The sequence below is a fragment of the Carassius auratus genome, chromosome 31 (assembly GCF_003368295.1).
Source record: "Carassius auratus strain Wakin chromosome 31, ASM336829v1, whole genome shotgun sequence".
NCBI lineage: Eukaryota > Metazoa > Chordata > Actinopteri > Cypriniformes > Cyprinidae > Carassius > Carassius auratus.
Window position 1 is genome coordinate 25,606,123 of NC_039273.1, and position 21,605 is coordinate 25,627,727.

At 38.7% G+C, this 21,605-nt stretch overlaps 1 protein-coding gene across 18 annotated transcripts in view; it reads right to left on the reverse strand.

Annotated features, from left to right (window-relative positions):
- LOC113050982 (receptor-type tyrosine-protein phosphatase F-like) overlaps window positions 1–21,605 on the reverse strand; it is a 183,904-nt gene that overhangs the window by 5,490 nt on the left and 156,809 nt on the right. For 9 of the 18 annotated variants that reach the window (XM_026214510.1, XM_026214509.1, XM_026214507.1 and 6 more), the window contains 11 exons: window positions 19,539–19,696; window positions 18,882–18,893; window positions 16,101–16,213; window positions 11,640–11,672; window positions 10,966–11,063; window positions 6,932–7,055; window positions 6,384–6,559; window positions 3,809–3,928; window positions 3,447–3,601; window positions 3,078–3,363; window positions 1,079–1,257 (listed from right to left, as the gene is read on the reverse strand). In XM_026214510.1, coding sequence (XP_026070295.1) covers window positions 1,079–1,257; window positions 3,078–3,363; window positions 3,447–3,601; window positions 3,809–3,928; window positions 6,384–6,559; window positions 6,932–7,055; window positions 10,966–11,063; window positions 11,640–11,672; window positions 16,101–16,213; window positions 18,882–18,893; window positions 19,539–19,696 — 1,454 coding nt within the window. The remainder of the gene's footprint in view (window positions 1–1,078; window positions 1,258–3,077; window positions 3,364–3,446; window positions 3,602–3,808; window positions 3,929–6,383; window positions 6,560–6,931; window positions 7,056–10,965; window positions 11,064–11,639; window positions 11,673–16,100; window positions 16,214–18,881; window positions 18,894–19,538; window positions 19,697–21,605) is intronic. The other 9 variants (XM_026214519.1, XM_026214508.1, XM_026214522.1 and 6 more) reach the window with 3 other exon arrangements.

Here is a 21,605-nt window from a genome sequence, read left to right on the forward strand (position 1 = left end):
TTATTATTGTCATTATTATGGCTTCTAAAATTGAATTTTTAATTTATTTTTAATTTAAATGTTAAAAATACATCCAAAAAATAAATATAAGTTTCACAATTATAATATTTTACTGTAAAATAAAAAACATTTATATTTTATAATAATAGTCGTATTTTAGTACAGTAAAATTACAATACCAATATTTATTTACAACAAATACACTTCTCTTTATACACAGTTTGTGATCCTTTTTTAAATTCACATCATAATCATCCCAAACTCACAGCATTTACTGTTAACCGAGAGACTGTAAACACTGAGTCATGAGCTGCTCGCGTGTGAATGAACACAGTGCCACGCTTTACTCTGAAACACACGGCTTGTCGGACTATATATTTAAAGAATTAATTCATAGCCATTACAATTCATTTTACTGGTTGGAAATTTTGAAATCTGTATCAGTTTGCAAAAATATCAATGCTGGGATTGTTATTGGTGAAATTATCCCCTAATTCAGTGGTACACATGACACAAGCCCATTGCAGTCTGAACGTCTATCTGTCTGTGTGTGTGATAGATTGAGTGCTTCATGGAGACCGGACTCCTCTTGATGGGTAATCCTTTTATTTGTGCACTGAACTGTGTGCATCACCTGTCAGCTCATGGGCGCAGGACCGCGCCGATTCCCCAGTGCTGATAGCGCTCCAGTTATGGACAGTCCTGCCAATAAGAACAATTTCTCCTGACAACTAGCAGCACTAATGCAGAAGACACGCAGACACAGACTTCCTCGATAGGCCATGACTCTGAGCTGTCACATCCAGCAGGAGTCAAAGAGACGGGGGACAGTGATGGAGAGACCTCTTCAGGAGAACACGCCGTCTTTCATCTGATTTCTCCAGAGTCTGATTCACAGTTGCTCTCAGATCTCTGTTTATGACTTCATGCAAAATTCTGAATTTAAGATCTGGCTTCCTTTCAGTTCAGGAGTTTGAGTTTGAATTAAGTTGTCAGCACCACAGGATGTTGAATGGAAGTGACAGGAAGTGGAATTAACTGAATTTTAAATTGCAAATTCTGATTGATTAAGGCCTACCTGTATCCATCGATGAAGCTGGCGTTAATGTAGTCGGACCCCTCCACGCCTCTGATTGGCTGCAGACACACACGGCTGGACTCGAAGGGCATGATGTTGACCAGTCGGTTCTTGAATTTGTTGCACGGCAGACTAGCGCTGATGAATCTGGAGGTGTGTGCTTTGGAGTTGGCTAGTTTCTGTGGTGGGAAAACACAGAACACATTCATATTGCTCAGAAATTGAGAAATAGACTCATACACACTACCAATCAAAGGTTTGAAAAAGAAAGGATGCATTAAACTGGTCAAAAGTGATATTTATAATCATGTAAAACATTTGTGTTTCATAAGTGCTGTTCTTTTGAACTCTCTATTATGGTTTCCACAAAAATATGAATGAAACAGTTTTCAACAATGATAATAATTAGAACAGAGCAGCAAGTCAGCATATTAGACTTCTGAAGGATCATGATGCTGAAAATTCAGCTTTGATCACAGAAATTAATTACATCTAAAAATACATTACAATAGAAAGCATTTATTTTAAATTGTAATAATGTTTCAGAATATTACAGTTTTTCCTGTATTTCTGATCAAATAAATACAGCCTTGAGCAGCAGAAGCTTGTGGCTGAGGAAAGCTAATGAGATGACATTTTAGCCTTTCAAACATTAGCATTCTGTCATTTTCCATTTATTTTTGTGAGTTTTTAATAAATATTTGAAAATAGCTTGTTTCTTTTAAAAGTCAGCTTTTTGTGTACATCTTATTTGGCATCATTATACTGTATAATAGATGTTATTAGATTATAGATGTTACATTGTGCATTTGTCATTGATTAATGAAATATAAGGAACACTCTGAGTTCAAAAGTTAAGTTCAGGTTCAGTATTAATAGCAGAATGATAGATTGCCACACTCAAACTCAAATTTTTTTCAACAATTAAGTGTCAACAACTGAGATCCTTCTTTGGCGGAGAATGAGGTGTTTTGAGCGGCTTTGTTCTCAAACTTCAAATGATCCTTGCATTTTCAATCTCAGCATGTCACCAAAATGCATCATGGGAAAAACAGCCCATTAAAATCATCCATGTTGTGAGGGAAACACAAACAGATTTCCACACACAGCTCTGTTTCACTGGCCCTTGAGAATCACATGATTCCCATTAACCATTATAGATGAGAGTCATAAGGAATATACCAATTCAGCTTCAGATTCTACATTATTATTCCAGTTTTTTAAAATTTTTTTTACTATTATTGTATTTATTGATATTTGATTTAGCTTAATTATTTTTATTAACACTTCACAGTAATATCTCATTTGTTTACAATTGTCAATAGTAGTATATAGCATTCATTAACCTTCAATATTTACTAAAAATGTTCATAGTTGTTCATAGTTAATATTTTTATATTTTCAATTTTTATCTTACATTTTAGTTTCATTTTAAGTAATTCTGTTATGTGCATTTATTTATTTTTTATTTATTTATTTTTATATTATTTTTCAGTTTTACTTTCTATTAATTTCCAGTTAATTTAATCAGCATTATTACATGGTTACTTAACTTGAAGCATTCATTATATTTCATTAATTAATGTCCGATGCTTACTCTAATATCTAGTTATTTTAGTGCGTTAGCTTAAGCCTATTTCAGCTATTATTATTAACATTTATGAAACATTTTAATTTAAAGTTATATTTTTTTTTATTCCAACTGTATTTCAATTAACAAAACAGTTATAGCTAGCGATAATAACCCTTTTCCCAAGTCCAAAAAAACAACCAAGATAAACCGCTAAGCAACAAACGGCATCTTCTGCATGTTAATCAGGGGTTTTAACAAGCAACAAGGCATGGCATCGTCAGCTGCTTACTAAACATCAGCGAGGTTCTGATCGGCTGTGATTTGGTGCCTTCACACAGTGTTTCGAGGAGAGAAAAACTGACACAGGAACCCTGTTGTGTCGTGCCAGTTTAAGGTTGATGTGTGTGTCTGTGTGTGTTTTCTGACCTTAAACTCCAGTTCCATGGCAGTGACAGTGTCTCCGGGCGACACCTGCGTGAGCTTCTGGATGTGTGTGTACAGGCTCCGCGCCGGGACCTCTGTGTTCCCGCAGGTGGCGGCCTCCAGCAGGGCCTCGTGGATGAAGATATACTGATCTTCTGTCTGCACCATGTAGTTCCTCTGAGCACGCATGCAGGTCACATGACCGTAGATATCCACCGACTTCTCATGCTTCATCCGCTCCAGCATGGCCTCTATTACGATAAAACAGCCTGTCCGACCCACTCCAGCGCTGCCATGGGAAACACAGATGTAGAGTGAACTCACAGATGCATGTGCATGCTAACAGATACGTGAGCAGAGATCATGCACTACCTGCAGTGCACCACCATGGGTCCGGCGTCAGGTGGGTTGCAGGCCTTGACCCTGCGTAGAAAGGCTAAGATTGGTGTGGGGTATTCAGGAACGCCGTGATCTGGCCAGGCCATGAACTGGAACTGTCTTACTTCCCGTTTCTCACTTGACCCATTCTGTCACAACACATTCAAGAAGATATATGATGTGATGGAAAAGGGATTTTTCTTGCGGTTTTTAAATAAAGAAAATATGTTTATAATAACTACAACATATTATAATTGATTATAATATAGAAGTATAATTTGTCACTGCAGGTAAAATGAAACAAAAAGTGATGAAAAAACAATAAATGTCAGTTTCATCATCATCCACACACAGACCTTGTAGAGAGCGAAGGTCCTGACGCTGTAGGTGGATAACTCCACCGTATCCAGCATGGACACTTGAATCATGCCGTATGTCTCTGTTCCACGGCTCGGCCAGTACTGATCACACTTCACCTGCAATCACAGACACACACAAACATCACACATCAGGGGCCATAAGAGCACAGGAGACGGCTGAATCTGAAGCAGATGGGAGCCGTCTGTGTTGCGAAGCACCGACTTTTTAAAAATCATGCCATGTTTCTTTTGCCCGTGCAGCACTGAAAATGTGAATCACTAAAATTCACATAATTTCCCATAATCCGTGTGTGCATTCACACACAATCCGTAAAGGTCCCGTAATGACACGTGACATCAGGATGTGACGTGTAATGTACGACGCCAATTTTTTTTTTATTCTTGTCAATTGTGTGCTTAAGTTTTTTATTCGTATTTGTAGAATTAATGCACATCTTGGCGTTTCCATGCAGTGTTTTTAATGTGATATTCCAACATGCATATAAAAATCGGTGGATGGAAACATATTGACAGATCGGTCCACTGTCCCAAGCATCTTTCACACTGGCCTCTGGACATCAGATAGTCACTATCTCACCTGGTCATGATCCGATATGTTAGCTTTACTTGGCAGCATACAGTAAACATATGCAATTGTTTGTAAATTTAACTGACTAAAAACCAAAGTAAATAAAGGGAGTTGAAATATTTCTTACCCTGTGGCTCCCTCTAGTGGACTGCAGTTGTCCTCTAGAGCTTTGGTTCTTAACCACATTCCCGGAGGACCACCATCACGGCACATTTTGCATGTCTCCTTAATCAGTCACCTGCTCATTAGTTGAGACTCAAGTACTTGAAATGGGTGTGTCAGATAAAGGAGACGTGCAAACTGTGCAGTGATAGTGGTCCTCCAGGAATGTGGTTGAGAACCACTGCTCTAGAGAGGTCTATGCAAGTCTATGGGAAACCTTTCTCAAGCCAACATAACTAGTTAATAAGTTAGGTAACATTAGTGTGGTGGATCAGTGAATGTGGGAGAATAGGAATGATAACACACATACTGTGCATGTGTGTGTCTGTGTGTTGCAGTTAAACTGAATGCAATGTTTATATCTCCTTGTTTCAGATGATGAGAGAGATGACTCTTAAATGTGCACTGAAAATTGCAAGATGATAAATCCTGTGCTCCAGGGACCATGTTCTTAAGATAATGTTAACAGTAGAAAATCAATCAAGTCTCCCCAGCTATAAATGTCATTGGCTGTTAAAGTCTTCTGTTGCTTATAATAAATTGACATTGATATCACATAAGCAGTTTTCAGAATGCTCTCAGTTACATGTAGATGCATACTGTATGCATTACTGAGTGTGGTGGTGATATAGTGTCGCTTTGGGGCGGTGAGTAGCTATGAGTCTGCGGTAAAAATCAGAGTATACCCAATAGAAAAAACTAGACTACACCACTGGCTGTGCGAGTAATGGCCGGTAGATCTGGAGTTGAGATGCATTAATGTGACCCATCTGGGCTTCCATAAACACTGCTGTCCTTCTCAACAAAGAGCAGGTACAATATGTGCACTTACTCAAGATAATTAATAAATACGGCTGACTCGAATTTAGGTCAAAAATGTAATTTGTAAAAGGCATTTCTTGTTGTGGAATGAATATGTTTATTTTGTTTCTGTTTATATTTATGATGCAAAGTATATTTGTGACAACAGCATGCAACGGAAGGTTTTTGAACACATTCATTTTCTCCACAGAATTTGATTCAATTGACTTTAAAGCAGATAATATCAAGGCTTGTCCAATTCGATCAGTAAATTATTTTCTGCAATATTTTAACATATTAAAACAGTTAAAATAAATGTTATATATATATATATATATATATATATATATATATATATATATATATATATATATATATATATATATATATATATATATAAAGACAGATAGATAGAGATATTATACATAAATAGTATATAATAGATCTATACAGATCAAATTATAATATCATTGTGAATCGTGTGGTACATAATTCCATTATAAAGCTTGCACTGATTCACATTAATGTATATTGAGACTGATCATGTGGAGGAATAACAGAATGACCATCTGGTCACACAGCAGGTGAGGAAACACGTGACACCTCGCTCTCTCACAAACACACATGCACACACATCACTTCCTGTTCGACAGTCCTATGAGGACATTTATGGTCACTTCCCTTCCTCTGAAATTCACTTTATTTGCATCTGGTTTGGAATGACATTAGGGTGAATAAATGATGACCATTTAAATTTCTGGGTAAACAACCAACTAAAAAAACATTATAAAAGCTGCTGCTTGAAGTAATGGTTGAAGTGCAATGTGTAGGGAGAGTCTTTATAGTGTTTAAAAGTCTTTATAAGTTCCTATTTTGAAACTATTCTTCTAGAATGTTTATTTAATTCCATATAAAGCCCAATACACTCTCCTGAGAGATCATTTCTATGTCATCTGCATCTCTTGTCATCACTAAAAACATTTCTCTGGCTCTGAGGCCGGAGCAGGAGTGAAATCTCACCCTGCTCTTCTCCTCCAGTCTGGTCATCATGATGATAGTGCTGGTCCTCTGCTCCCATACCATCCTCCAGAAGTCACTGAACGTCTCGGGAAGAGGACCCTGAGTGGCGATGTAAGCGTTCTGCTTGCGGTAGCCGTCAATGTAGTTTCCATTGATGTAGTCGCTCCCCGGTACACCTGCGGTTCAGCAGTGCAGTGTTAACACGCAAAGGCTGAGAACTGAGTGGTCGTTGTACTGATGGTCTTGATATGCACACATGGTATCTACAGACTTTTCTTATTTATTTTCTAACTATATTTTAAAATGCATTCAAAAAGAGTACTTTGAAATAATCCAAAAATATTTAATAAACAGGCATGATTTGGACTTGATGGCCTTTCACAGAATTCAGTAGATGAAGATTCTGTGCAGAACTCATCGAAGCTGAATGAGAGTTTTGATATTTTGAGATGTCAAGCTACAAACACTACTCTTCAAAAGTTTGGGGACAGTACGATTATTATTGGATGAGCAGAAGAGAATCAATATAGGTTTGATTTCGGACTCACCATCAATGGGGGTCAGCACGACTCTGGAGTGATCGTAAGCGATGACATTTGCATAGCGGTTCTTGGGCTTGTTGACCTCTAGGTTGGAGTTTTCCCAGGTGAACTGCTGGCCGGGGTCAATAGACTGCAGAACAGAAAGATAAAACATGAGAACGTTTGTTAGAAAGCTACTCCAACACCACTGACATAAAAAAGGAAGACAATAGACATATCTAAACTTTAAAGTGATTATTCGAAATACTAAATATCGCGTGAGAAAACGGTAATAATTTCCATTTTGTATCAAACCCTTCAAATCTTCTGCAAAAATAATGACTGTTTCCTAAATACGTTCTCATTTGCCCATTATTTAGTCCTGCCCCCAATCTTATTCCATTGGTTGAGCCAAATGACACTCGCCAAACGACAAAAACCTATTTTACTGGAACATAATTTATTTCAGCGTGAAACAGTGTATTTAATGAGAAAAGATAAAGGGAAACTGTATGATTTAATGAGGGAATGGACTATAACTTCATATGACAGGTGACTAGAGGGAAGGGGTTTTAAAATAAGACATCATCAGCTAAAAAAGAAAGTCATTTCAGAGGTGGAGCAAGTTCAATTTCATTTTGATTAAAGTTTACAAAGCCTAGAATAATGTGCACCAATGAATCATTCATAAAACAGACGACTCTGGCACAGCAGGAACTGATGCTGCAAATCCTCACAAACCCACCACAACTCTGCAAATCTCTACCTTGACCTGCATCGCTCCGGCGCTTTAGAGACCTGCTTAATCCAGAATGTACATGTGCAGTTCATTCTAAGTGCAATGCAACATTTTTTAGATGTCTGTGAAATGAAGAGCAACCAGAGGCTTATGTTCTGTCACTAACAGGTGGATTATGAATAACAGCCTATGAATAATCATAAATCACTACACATCTGTCATATTGCAGGTGACTGTTCGCCAGCTTACACCTTCTAACAACAGTGCATTTTTATTTGATTTTGTTCATCTGTATGTGTGTGTTTGTTGACGTGCTGTGATGAGGATTATATTGATCGCTGGACATCAATGCATTTCAAATGAGCATGCACAAGCCCTATGCACTTTCTGTGTTTCATGCTGTGTCTTAACATTGTGTGCTAACCTGACACAATACGATTCATAACAAGCAATCTGGAAATCTGAAGGCGAAAATTCTGCACAATGCTGCACAATCAAAGCTAATCAGAAGAGTGTGGGACAAGTTCTGTCAGTTAGTTTGCATTTTAGATCAAACGCACAACTCCTGTTTTTTCGACTTGCATGACATCTCTCCAGATGGCACTGATGGATTTGTCATATTATATTAATGTTTCTTTCTGATCCATATGTGATCAGTAATATACTGTTCATGAGGAGTGTTACTTTAGACCACTGGGTTTTTGGTGTGAATATAACTCAGATCTATAGCAACATCTGAGCAATGAAATATTCATTTTAATAGCATTTAATAGTGTCACACTATATAGTGAAGTCTTCTCTCTTGTCTCTATCTAATGTATGGGTCATGTCATTCACAGGGGCGGAGCGGGGGTGTGACTAATTGGGCTTTAGCCCCGAATGTTTTTTTTTTTTTTTTAATAACTTCAACTTTGTTTCATTGCCTCTGAGTCTTTCAGACTGGAGGGGCAAAAAAGGAACACAAGCTCAAATGGTAGATGTTTTAATGCAGATATCTATGATCTGAAGATGTGTTATCCTCGTGTGCTAGAAGCTCTGCCCTGATCTGTGGTTACTTACCAAACATGGAGAAAAATAGCAGTCTCTGAAGTGAAATACATTTACAAAGTTAAAAGTTATGTATCACAAGCTTCAATCAGCTTGACTGAAGGTCTGTTGGGCATTTTTTCATCTCTCTCTGTTATTTATTTTTTTTTGTTTTATTAAAAGAAGTCTCTTCCGCTCACCCAAGTTGCATTTATTTGTTTAATAAGATAGTAAAAACACTAAAATTTGGAAATATTATTACAATGTAAAATAACAGTTTTCTATATGAACATTATGTAAACTGTAATTTATTCCTGTGATCTGCAGCTGAATTTTCAGCATCATTCCTCCAGTCTTCAGTGTCACATGATCTTCAGAAATCATTCTTATACGATGATGTGCTGCTCAAGAAACATTTCTGATTATCATCAGTGTTGAAAACAGTTGTGCTGCTGAATATTTTTCTTTAAACTGTTATACTTTTTTTTTAAGGATTCTTGGATTCTTGATAAACATCCTTATTTTAATTTTGATCAATTTAATGTGTCTTTACTGCATAAAAATATTAATTTCTTTAAAAAAAAAAAATGTTGTTCTCAGTGAGGACATTCCCACAGATGACAGGCTCACACCGATCTATTTCCATTTTATTATTACCTACAGGTATATTACTTTCTCTCCATCGTTGTACACAATTCCCTCCCCATATGTCTGTCTTTATCTGTTTATCTTGTTAGCTCTTTTGTATTGCAGTTTAATGTGTGCCATTTGGCGTTTGATTAGATCACCGTTGCTCTCTCAGTATTTGATGTCTATATTAAGGTCTTGATTGTTTAAGTACTCAGAAGAGCTGCTCAATGTAACAAGTCAAGCAGACAGCAGAGTCCCGCCCCTTCCCTACACACACACACACACACACACTGCAGGATTAGCCATCTTATAAAGCAGGTGACTCTCACGCTAACTACACTTTTAATAGAGTTGTTTCCCAGCTTTAATTTCAAGCTCTGGTGATCTGGGTACTGCCTTGTGAAGCTGATGTGAGTGCACGCGTGTGTGTGTGTGTGTGTGTGTGAGAGAGAGAGAGAGAGAGAGAGAGAGAGAGGACTGTCTGTAAATGCATGTGTAAGTGGTAGTATTATAAAGGTGCACAAGATCTTAGTATCATTTCAGAACATTTGAGTAATGCACAGCAGTACTTGTTGAACATGAGATGCTGAAGGGCTCACATTTATAAAATCTTTCTGATTTATATAAGGAAAACACTTTTAGCTGTTTGTCTATGATTTAGTAGCCACAGCATCAGACAGTCTCCAACAGGCCATTCACTGTGTGATTCATTCTGCACGTAAAAATGTCAAGGTCAGGCTCAAAATTTGCACTTATGTGCACTTATATTATATGTTATGCTGGATTTATGCAACTTCTGGGATTTGGGGTACATCTGTCCATCAAAAGTCATATTTTAATGCAATGAGCTCTTCTGACAAAAAACGAATCACTGAATATTTTCAGTTTATTGTCAATTTCTTCAGTGTCTTCTATACAGATCAAGTTGGTCTATTATTGTGGCTTCAGCTATATTGAATAGATCTGCCCTTAACTAGCTTATAAAAGATAAAAAGTGTGGTTGGTAGCTTTACATGTAGTTCAGAGGTGAGATTTTCTAAAGTGAACCCAAACTAGCAATGGAAGAACTCAATTCACTTTCACTTCTCAGACCAAATTAAGTACTTAAAGAAATAACAGTATTTATGTTAAATAATAATCATTATGAATGTCTTTACTGTCACTTTTGAACAATTTCTTACATTCTTGCAGAATAAAAGTATTAATTTATTACTGACACTAAACTTGAAATGAATAGTGAGTGATATGATTAGCACAATTGCTAAATAAGAATGTGCTCAGGCTTCAGCATAACTACAGTTTGGAGCTCTATTTACAACTGATCTGCTTTAAATGTACAGCCACGATAAATCCACTCTTTCTTCACTGTTAGAGGCAACTTCTGTACTCTTATCTTCATTGTTCTGTCCTAAAATGTACATATTCACACATGCTGATGTAGGTCAGATGAAGCACGAGTGTTTTCCAGCTGCACAACTAATCTGTTATGGATGCATTCTCCTCCCGTCATTGTCCTGATTTATCTTAGTAGACATTTTTATTGAAAATTGATGTTTGCAGGACGTCACGCAATTATCTTTCATTGGTTTTAGTAGAAGGAAGAGAGAGAGCGATTCTCCATAAAGTTGTTTAGACGGACAATCTGACGTGACTTAGGAAGAGTTACCTCATATTCCTGTGAGAAGCGTAGGCCATCGTTGGCTTTCAGCCGCTCGATGTGGTCAGCCAAAGCACAGACTGAAACTGGAGGGTGTTCCTGCATTCCTGCAGGGAGAAAGAGAGGATGAACTGATAGCAGAGATTTCTATTGGCCTGTTTGGTTTTGGTTGGCTGAACTGGAAGGAACAAACACACTTAGATTCACACAGTTTTTAGGCTTTTGGAAGATGAGCACACATGAAAACAACCTAAAGCATGAGATAAATAGAAGACGAAGAAGAAAGCACTAAGCTTTTTGCACCATGCTATGTGCTAAGTCTAGGGGCAGTGATGTAAGCAGTGAACGGACATGCTCATTGGCTGAAATATGAACCGCTTACGGGTCAATAGCAAGGTGGCGTGAGCTGTCCAGTACAAAATGGCACGTAAATGACACCGGCATATTACACAGAAGGACTACAACCTGAGCACACGTTAAAAAACACCCATCACATCCCACATCTTCTCAACTGAGGTGTTTGAGACCGACAGCCTGTGGAAAGGACGTGAGAGATGGTGAAGCTTTAACTCAATGCAGCCAGAGTGGTGGAGGGGGCGTGGCTTAGATCTTGATGGATGGGGGGAGGAGCATAGAGATGAAGGTAGTGAAAGTTGACACAGGAAAGCAAGAGTGAAACTAACTTGAAGTGCTGGGGCAGCTGAAGGCACTGGAACCTGCAGAAAGAAGATGAGGAGGGACTGTGATTTATGCCACTTACAGAAGAGAGAGGAAGAGGAAAGAGTATGTACAGAAAGAGCAAAAGAAACACCCATGGGAGGAAGAAGACAGCATGAAACTGCTTCTCCAACATATTTAACTTCCATAATATGAAATAATTTTGATTGAAACAAAACAGACTCTGTAGGTTCTAACTCAATCTGATATAATATCATCATAATTCACCAATGGGCCAATGAGCTTGCTGCTCAACATTCAGATACTTGGCTAGTGCTTGCTGTACCAGTTGAAGCACGCTTTGGAAACCCTCCACCTTCCCCAGCTCCACCTGTATAATTTCATGTATTTTATATATGGGGTTATTTCAAACATGTTAGATGTACAGCAGCAGTATTTCCTACATGCTCACAAGTAGCATGTTGTGGATGTATTAGCAGAAGCAAGTTGCTCTGCAGCAGGAGCGTTGCAGATCTTTTCTGCCAATACCAAACACGTTAACATTGCCATGTTCTGTATATTACCAAGCTAAACTCTCAGAGAGTTGTAAGACAGAAATAATGTATGGTGGGGTGTTTGGATTAGATTAAGAAGCTGGCTGAGAAATAACTGGTTAATTTTTGTTTCATCACATTAAACTAAAAGTAGTTTCAGAAGTTCCTCTATACATCCGTACATATATAAAAATACACTACAGTTCATAAATCTGGGATCGGTACGATTTTTAATGATTCCCAAAGGCTGCATTTATTTGATCAAAAGTCCAATAAAAACAGTAATTCTGTAAAATGTTTGTACAGTTCAAAATATTGTATTTGAATATATCTTGCTGCTCAAAAAACATTTCTGAGTATAATCAATATTGAAAATAGCTGCTTAATTTTTTTGTGGAAACCATGATGCATTTTTTAAGGATTCTTTGATGAATATAAAATTCAAAAGAACAGCATTTACTGGAAAAAGAAACCTTTTGCAACATTAGAAATTCCTTTACTGTCACTTTTGATGAATTTAATGCACTGTTGCTGAATACAAGTATACGTTTCTTTAAATGAATGTATTGGCCCTTGAACAGCAATGTTTCTAGATCAACCTTCTAAAGAATAAAGCACTGCCATCTAATGAATTATAGGCACTTTGGGACATACAGTATTTTAATGATTTAAGCACAATGTCTAAAGTGCATGGCTCAAGGTATGTCCGAATTAGAGGATGACACGGGAGTGGATTTTCACTCCTGTCCCGTCCCACTCCCATAGAAAGAAATCTTGTCCCGTCCCACTCCCAGACCAAAGTTAAAAAAATAATCCCATCCCATCCCGCTCCTGGTAAATTGACTCCCACTCCCATCCCGCTCCTGTTTAAACTGATTCCCACTCCTGTACCGCTCCCATATATTTTTTTTCTTCAATTAGTGTTTAGTTAATACATAGAATTTGATTTAATCTGCTCTCCATCCTGTTTTAGACCAGCTACTGACGCCTGTTTCTAGATTTTCTCCAGAAAATGGAAGACAGCAAATAAAAGAAAAACAGTACATAGTTCACACCATGTGTACAATAGTTTAATAAACCCAAACAGCACATAAAGCTTCATTTTACTCATTTATTGTTGAGTAAACAATACATTTATAGTTTACATTTATAGTTTTTTTAAATTACATGTTAACGATTTTCAAAAGGTCTGTGGTTACAGCATGGTCCCTAGTCTGCATGAAAGGAAGAAGAATATTTTTAATGGGCCACAAAATATCTTACATGTAAAAAAGATTACCAGTTTAGAATATGGAGATATTATGGCGTTTAAAAATTGTAAGGAAAATCTGGTGTTTAGGGTTTAGAATTTATAGATCACAGACTACTGCGTGAGAGGTACAATTTATGTATAAAAATAGTGCAGCGTGACATAACTGACGGAGCTCCTCCATGACCAGCAGTTTTATTTTCTCATACTCCCTTTCTACGTGACGGGAAACTGTGCGTGCACATGGCAGTATGTCTTCCACCTGCACGTTACTTCCATATTTGGCTCCAATGTCGAGCAGCTCCTGTGATACATTGGTAAAGCCTTTCCCCTCTACCACAGAAAAGGGTCTGAGATCTTGGCTGCACATGCAAGCAATTTTGTCGGTCAGACGAGACTTGAGACCTGACGGCAATTTTCGCTTGATGAACGAAGCGATGCTTGGCTGATTCTTGCCTTGCCAGTGTGCCTCTTCAGACCGCTCGTCCCTGAATCACTTGCGTACTTGACTAAGACTAAGCATGTCTAACAAGCAGTGTACATCGTGCTATCACCGTCACATTCTACTTTCATAAACTTAATTAATATTTCAGACTTTCCGAACAGTTCTTTGAACATAATAGACATGTCATTACTTATGACTTTGCGCTGTAAATCATTTTTTGCCACATCGACTTCTCCGCGGCTGTTAGCTCTCTCCATCACTGCTCTTTGAATTCCGGCTGGAAGCCATGACAAAAAGCACTGATGGCTTCTGGGACGGCTGGGTCGTGTAGTTATTTTTTAATTGTGTCACATTGTAGGCGTATTAAAAGGAAACTACAAAATGGTGCATTTACTTTTTTCTTTTTTTGTCGTCTTTGCTATTGGTTGATTCCCGCTCCCGTCTGCTCCCGTTAACCATTTATCCTGTACCGTCCAAATCCCGTGATTAATAGCAAAGGTGACTCCCATCCTGCAGGAATCCCACGAGAATCCCGTGACCCGTGGGATTCCCGAAAAAATGTCAGCCTCTAGTCCGAATCAACTTTTGAAACTAGCAAAAAACACTTGCATCACACCTGGCACCGCATTGCGCTGGGTGCATGATAGGGCCCTTTCTTTCTTTAGTTCACACATTAAAGCTCTCGATTCAGAAATCAATGACTGTTTAAATGTCAGCATGTCAAAACACGGGGGCGTTTAAATTGCACTTTGTGTGTCACATTATTCACTGTTATGACATGGCCCCTCACGGAGGCCTTTCAAACACAGTTTGCCTGAAACGTCAAACATGTATCTACACAAAAAACACTCCTAAAGCTTTTTGAAACACAAATTCTAAACTTTCACAAGTAAACATCAACACTGGTAGTCTGGTTCTTAATTTGAGGATTTGTAAGGCAGGAAAATACATTTCCATGGCAGGGAATTTGACATGTTTTATTATTATTATTTCTCCCAGTTTCGCCACGAGAAAGACTGCTCATCAGTTGAGTGTGCGCTTGTAGCCCAACAATCTGACATAAGAACATGAGTCACCTTGCAAATGAAGCAAAAGCAGATTTCTTATTGAAGTCAGCAAAATGTCTGAGCATTCAGAGATTTCCCCTGAGAGAGAAAGAAAGAGACAGGGAGAAGTGCAAAATATGGATTGAAAGGAGTGCGAAAGAGTGAATCATTCAGTTTAATTCTATCCATCAACTTCAAAGCTCAGTCGGAACCGAATGAAGCAATACGATCTGATGCCACGGTGTGTGTGTGTGTGTTGTTTGAGATTAGCTGGCAGGTTCTGCTCCTCAGTGTGTCCTTCACCTGACAGTATGCCTCTGTGAATAATGTTTTGTCTTCATACCAAAGCTCCAGCTGAATCTCACATCCATAAATCCAGTGAGCAGTTCTGTCTCTCTTTCTGAGGTCTACATCCAAACAACCCCAAACTCATTCATTTCCTATAGAAACTCTGTTGCAAAACCTAGTGAGCATTTTAAGGCATCACAAAAGCACCGTTACAAAAGGTGTGCAGTATCATGATGCTTCAGACCTCGTTCTGAGATAGCATCGCATGCATCTTTTAAGGATCTCAAAATGCATATTTAAAGATGATGGACAGGTGTAAAGAAATGCCCAGGATAGTACAGAAAAGTATGCATAAAATAGTTCAATAACATTAAAAAAAAAAAATAAAATTATTTTCAAAATTTTAAACGTGCATTTATTTATATGAAGCTAAACTGACTTAACCTATGAGAAAGGACAGCGCAGACTTATCCAAAGCACCTCTTATGTGCAGAAGTCGCGTGAATGGTTTGTGGGAGCCACATGCATCTGTTGACTGCTGCAGGTTCATACTTTAATAGGATTTACAGCTCCTATCAGGCTGTGTGACTATGAGGAATAATTACCCCAAAATGTACGTCGTTATGCAGTTTTCCTTATTGCTCGTGTGCCAGTGATTATCCCTATTTTATTTTATTTATTTTTTACAGAAAAATGCTACAGTAAAGACCAATTTAAGTTACCTGAGTCTTGTATCTCATGTGCTTAGAATGAGCTCAAGTTTTCAAGAATAGCCCCTCAACAGGCAAGGAGAGCCAAACCTCCAAACCTAGCTTTGTTTTTAAAAAATGTGATAAGCTGTTTGTAACTCAATAGCTTGGTGTTAAAACAATAGAGGACCATGGAAAGCATCCGTCATGATATACCTTGTGTTTGGTAGTTGAGCCTCCTCATTTCCACTGGGTCAGAGGAGTGGGCCAGTAAGTGATCTTTAACTCCAGCAGAATGCTCATCTTTAGCCGAGGGAGAGGACCGCTTTCTGTGCAGACAAGAAATGCCATCAAACATGAGAGTACAAACAAGAAAAAGAGATAAGGTGGATGTATAGATATGTAAGATATTTCTTAATGGATAACACTTTACAGTAAGGTTCATTTGGTTTAATATTAGCATTAGTCAACATGAACTAACATTCTAAACCATTTATTTAATGTTAATTTCAATATTTATTAATGCACTATTAAAATAAAAGTTGTATGAACTAACAATAAATACAGTAAAAAAAAATTTATAAACCAACATTAATAAAGATTAATAAATATGAATGTCTTGCTCATTAGTTATTGCTAATGCATGTAGAATCTTGCCCTCCATCTCCTCCTCTGGAGTCAGACGTGGCTCAAGTCGCTGCATACCGTTCATGTTCCAGGGGAGCCCAGTCATGCAGCCAATGCACTCTCATGACAGCTTACCCTTCTGGGAGAATGGACACTCCATCAGATTTGGAGTTGATTTGGTAGGGTGGCCATAAGCACCATTCATACGGGACACGTCCCGGTCAGGATTTTAATATGGCCTAAAACATCCAGAGCAGTCCCGTATAAATGGCGCATATGGCCACCCTATGATTTGGGGAAGCCCATGTTGACCTATTCGCTTTGCAGCGATCCTACCACTGCCAGCTGTTCTATTCCCTCACCGAGGCACCCCTCGGGACGGATGCTCTGGCACATCGCTGTCCCCAGAGTTTCTGCAAGTATGGCTTCCTCCAGTGAACCTCCTTGCACAGACCCTGTGTAAGATCAGGGAGGACGAGGAGCAGGTTCTTTGGATTGCACCATATTGGCCCTCCCAGACCTGGGTTTCTGATCTCATGGTCCTTGCAACAGCCCCTCATTGGAGAATCTTCCTGAGGAGGGACCTTCTTTCTCAGGGGCAGGGCACTATTTGGCACCCATGTCCCAATCTGTAGAATCTGCATGTTTGGCTTCTGGATGGGATGCGGTAGACCTCTCAGGCCTCTCACATGCTGTGATAGATACTACCATTCAGGCTAGGGTCCCCTCTACCAGACAGGCCTATGTTTCAAATAAAGGGTCTGTTCGTTGATTGGTGTTGCTCTCACCGAGAGATGCCCGGTCAGCATATGTCACTGTCATTACAGTGCATCACAGTGCATTGGAGGGAAGATCCTTGGGGAAGCACAACCTGTTCATCAGGTTCCTGTAAGGTGTGCGTTGCTCCCTCTTGGGATCTCTTTGTGGTCCTGGCAGGACTATGGGGAGCCTCCTTTGAGCAGGTTGACTCAGTTGAGGTCAAACTGATGTAATTTAAGACAGCATTCCTGGTCGTGCTCACATCTGTCAAGAGGTTTGGGGACCTGCAGGCATTTTCTATCAATGAATCGTCCCTTGAGTTTGAGCCAGCTGATTTTCATGCTATTTTAAGGCCCTGGCCCGGTTATGTGGTGTCCAAAGTTCCTCCCACTCCTTTTCAGTACCAGGTGGTGAACTTGAAAGGGTTGCCCTTGGAAAGGGCAGACCCAGCCCCTGTCTTGCTGTGTCCTGTTTGTGCTTTGCACATTTACTTGGAGCACACCCAGAGCTTAAGATGCTCTGAGAAGTTCTTTGTTTGCTTTGGAGGACTGCAGAAGGAGAGGTTGGCCCACTGGCTAGTGGATTCATCACTTTGGTGTACCAGGCACAAGGCGAACCGTGCTCCCTGTGGGTGAGAGTTCATTAAAACTCGAGTGTTTCATCCTCTTGGGTGTTGGCGCCTGGTACCTCTCTAGCAGCCATCCGCAGACACCTAATTCACCTAATTCCTTCATGAGATTCTATTATCTCCAGGTGGAGCCAGTTTCCTACCGTGTGTTGAGTATGAACAGATATTTTGCAGGAGGTCTGGCTCGGTGTCTCGCTTGCAGGACAGTTTCCTCTGGATAGGACACGTGCATTTATCTTTTCCAGTAAGTTCTCTGTCTGGTGAATCATGGTTGATTCCTCCAACACCCTGCGGCATTCCTACTTAGCGGATGAGTCTGTTACCGCGTCCAGTATTTGGGTTGCACGCCATTAGTCACCCCATTTTACTGGATTTAATGCCATCAATGAAATTCCCTTGGTAATCCTGTATGTTCTTTCACGATACAGTTTCCCTTGGTAAACTCATGTTTTCCATAGACAGTTTGTTTACTGTCGGTCCCAGTTGTGTTTCCCTGAACAACTGGGGTCACAACAGTTTGTTTGTCTGTGCTGTGACCAGTCTTACTATCCACACTCCTATTTGAATGTGTCTCTGCACCCCAACGGTTGCTTAAATCTAGTAATGTGAGAATGTCAGAACACCCTTTTTTCAGCTTTCCTGGTAAGTCTATATACTTGTTATGTGATCTGGGTTACAGATTGAGGTACATCTGTCATCTGGTTATGGCACTTTCCATAAGGACCTCTAATGTCAGTGTCGATGTAACATTGAATGTGACTGACTGAAAATACAATGTCTCGGTAACGTATGTAAGATTAGATCAAGATGTTAACTAATAGCACCTTACTGTCAAATCTTACTGATATTTTCTGTGTGTTAGTATGTGTTAGAGAGCATTAGCACTAATCTGAGCTCAATTAAACTCTTAAATTGCCTCTCATTAAACACCAAACACAAACAAGCATTTGTTATCGGATCAAAGAGAGCCACTCAATACCAACCTCTCCTGTTTGCTGCATCCCACGGAAAAAGATGGAAAAGCAGAGGGAAGAAAAGAGAAAATGTCACAGGAAGATAACGGCACAGACGGTGTGTGTAGGGCAAATTTGTCAGAAATGTGGAAATGCCAATGCTGCTAATGAGCTCCGATTCGAGCTGATATTTGCAAAATGAGTTTTCTCTTCACTAAATGGACATCTAACTTGAACTCGGCATTTGATTGTCCTGCATTCTTCAATAAGGCCAAAAGGAAATGGTCATAATTGAGAAATATTTTCTGTGACTTTGACGTAATTTAGGGAGATCAGATTTTTGTTAGGTGTGCTATAAAATATCATTTCTGCAGTCTACTTAAAAAATATACTACCATCATTTGATCATTAAAGTTCTGTCAAAGTGTTCAGAAAAAGAGTATTCTAAGAAAAACTGCTGACCGTCATACTAAAATAAGATTTCTTGACTTTTTGATTTTCTGCTCATTCATTGAGTCAGCAATGTCTCTGAGAGAGCCTGGCTATTTATATCTGACAGAAGGAAGTACAGTAAACTCTAGTTTGCTAAGCATGGCGAAAAAGAAAATATGGTCACTAAAGCAGAATGCAATACATATGATTTCAGTGCTGAATGACTGATTGTATTTTTCAGTAAAGTAAAAGTACCTCTTGAAGAGCAGGATGGCGATGACTATAACGATGATGAGGACAACAGCCAGCACTGGTCCCATCACCCACAGCATCTCTGGGTCCTCAACGTGAGGGGACATCCCGCTGTGGAGCTTCACCATCATGGGATCAGAGTAAGGGCTCACTGTGAACATCTTATGATAAAGAAAGAAAGAGAGCATGGAGAAAAGACAAGAATTACTCAAATGATCAAAACACATATACTTATTCTTTATCATGACTACTTTCCACATTTCCACAATAAAGTCATCATAAACTATGAAATAATACAAACAAAAGTAAAGGAATTATGCATTAATAAAATACATTTAAACTTTTTTTTGTTAGTTCAATCCCTTTGACTTCAGATATTTATTTTTAATTTAATATTTCAATTATTTAAAAACACATTTGCATGGTCACTGTTCTCTGAGGTCAGTTATATGTCACATGACATGCAAGTAAACATTATATATATGTACATAGACTAAATATATAGACATTTCTCTAGCATAGAGCGTATAAGCATAGACCCGACCCTGAGTGAGAAGCTGCAGTCCACCATTACTGTTTTCTTGCTGTAGCTGCTCAGCACCAAAGCGGCATTACAAGTGTAGTTTTGGGATGCACCAACGAACAAAGAAGTCTCCACAGACTGCAGGACACGGTGGTAACATTTCAGTTTCCAAGGGAAAAACTGAAAAGTCCTATATGTTTGTGCAAATAATTTTACGCCAGACTGCCTCACAAACGAGGGTCAGTTCAGTGCTGGAGTTGTGTAAGGATTTCTTCTAAAAGAGGAATCGATAACAATGATTTGTGTGCGAATGTCCAGACAAATTAAGTATCACGTGTCATATTTTGTAGTCTAATTGAGCTTCTTGGCTCTCTGTGAGCCTAATGTTGCTAAATATATCATGTTGAATGTATGCCAGATTATGAGCTCTTGAAGCTCCACCCTCTTCTAAAAAAGGGAGGCGGGAGGACCAGCTCATTTGCATTTAAAGGGACAAACACAAAAAGAGCGCATTTTGGCTCATACCCTAAAAGTGGCAATTTCAACAAGCTATATACAATTATTTGTGGGGTGTTTTGAGCTAAAACTTGACGTACACACTCTGGGGACATCAGATACTTATTTTACATCTTGTAAAATGGGGCATAATAGGTCACCTTTAAAATGAATAAACATTACTGTAAATGCATCATATATGCTTTATTGGTTGTGTCAGAGGATGTGATAGAGATCAAGCAATCTCTTGTCTATGCCATCTACTATAAAAATGTTAATGTTTGTAGGTAAAAATTTAGTAGATATATATATATATATATATATATATATATATATATATATATATATATATATATATATATATATATATATTTTTTTTTTTTTTTTTTTTTTTTTTTTTATGAAACAGCCAATATGCATGTCAACACTGTCACTGTCAGCCTCATGTGATGTTTTATGACATTCAGTGATCACATACAAACTGAAAATCTATTGACGGGTGTTTGGGGAGAGCAGGTGGAATCCTTCACATCTTCAAAGTAGCACAGAAGTCAGGCTCCTTCCACAAATGCTGGCAACTAATCGTCTTAGTAACAGCTTTTAGACAGCACAGTGGGGCGCAGGAGAAAGAGGGATCGAAACAGAAAGATAGAGGGAGTGTTTGAGAGAGAGAGGGCTGAGAGAGGGCTGAGACAGGGGTAACGTCTTCCTTCCCGCTGAGGATATGCACCATCAACTAAATCCCATCAGTACTACACCTTCTGCATTGCTCCAGAAGCGACACCAGGAACCACAGAAACCATCGCTGCCCAAAACTCATTTACAGCAGTGCAGCACAAACACAGAGTCTCAGACGAGTCTTAGTGCACAAACCAACAGTTCACCCAAAAATGAACACTATCTCAAACTTTATATATAGACTTTTCTCTAAGTACCTTATTTCATGTTCTGCAGAGCAAATAATGTCAGGTTTGGAACAACACACTGCTAAATATAATTTCAAATATCAAAAATTCTTAAATCAAGACATTTACTTGAGATATAAAATTATT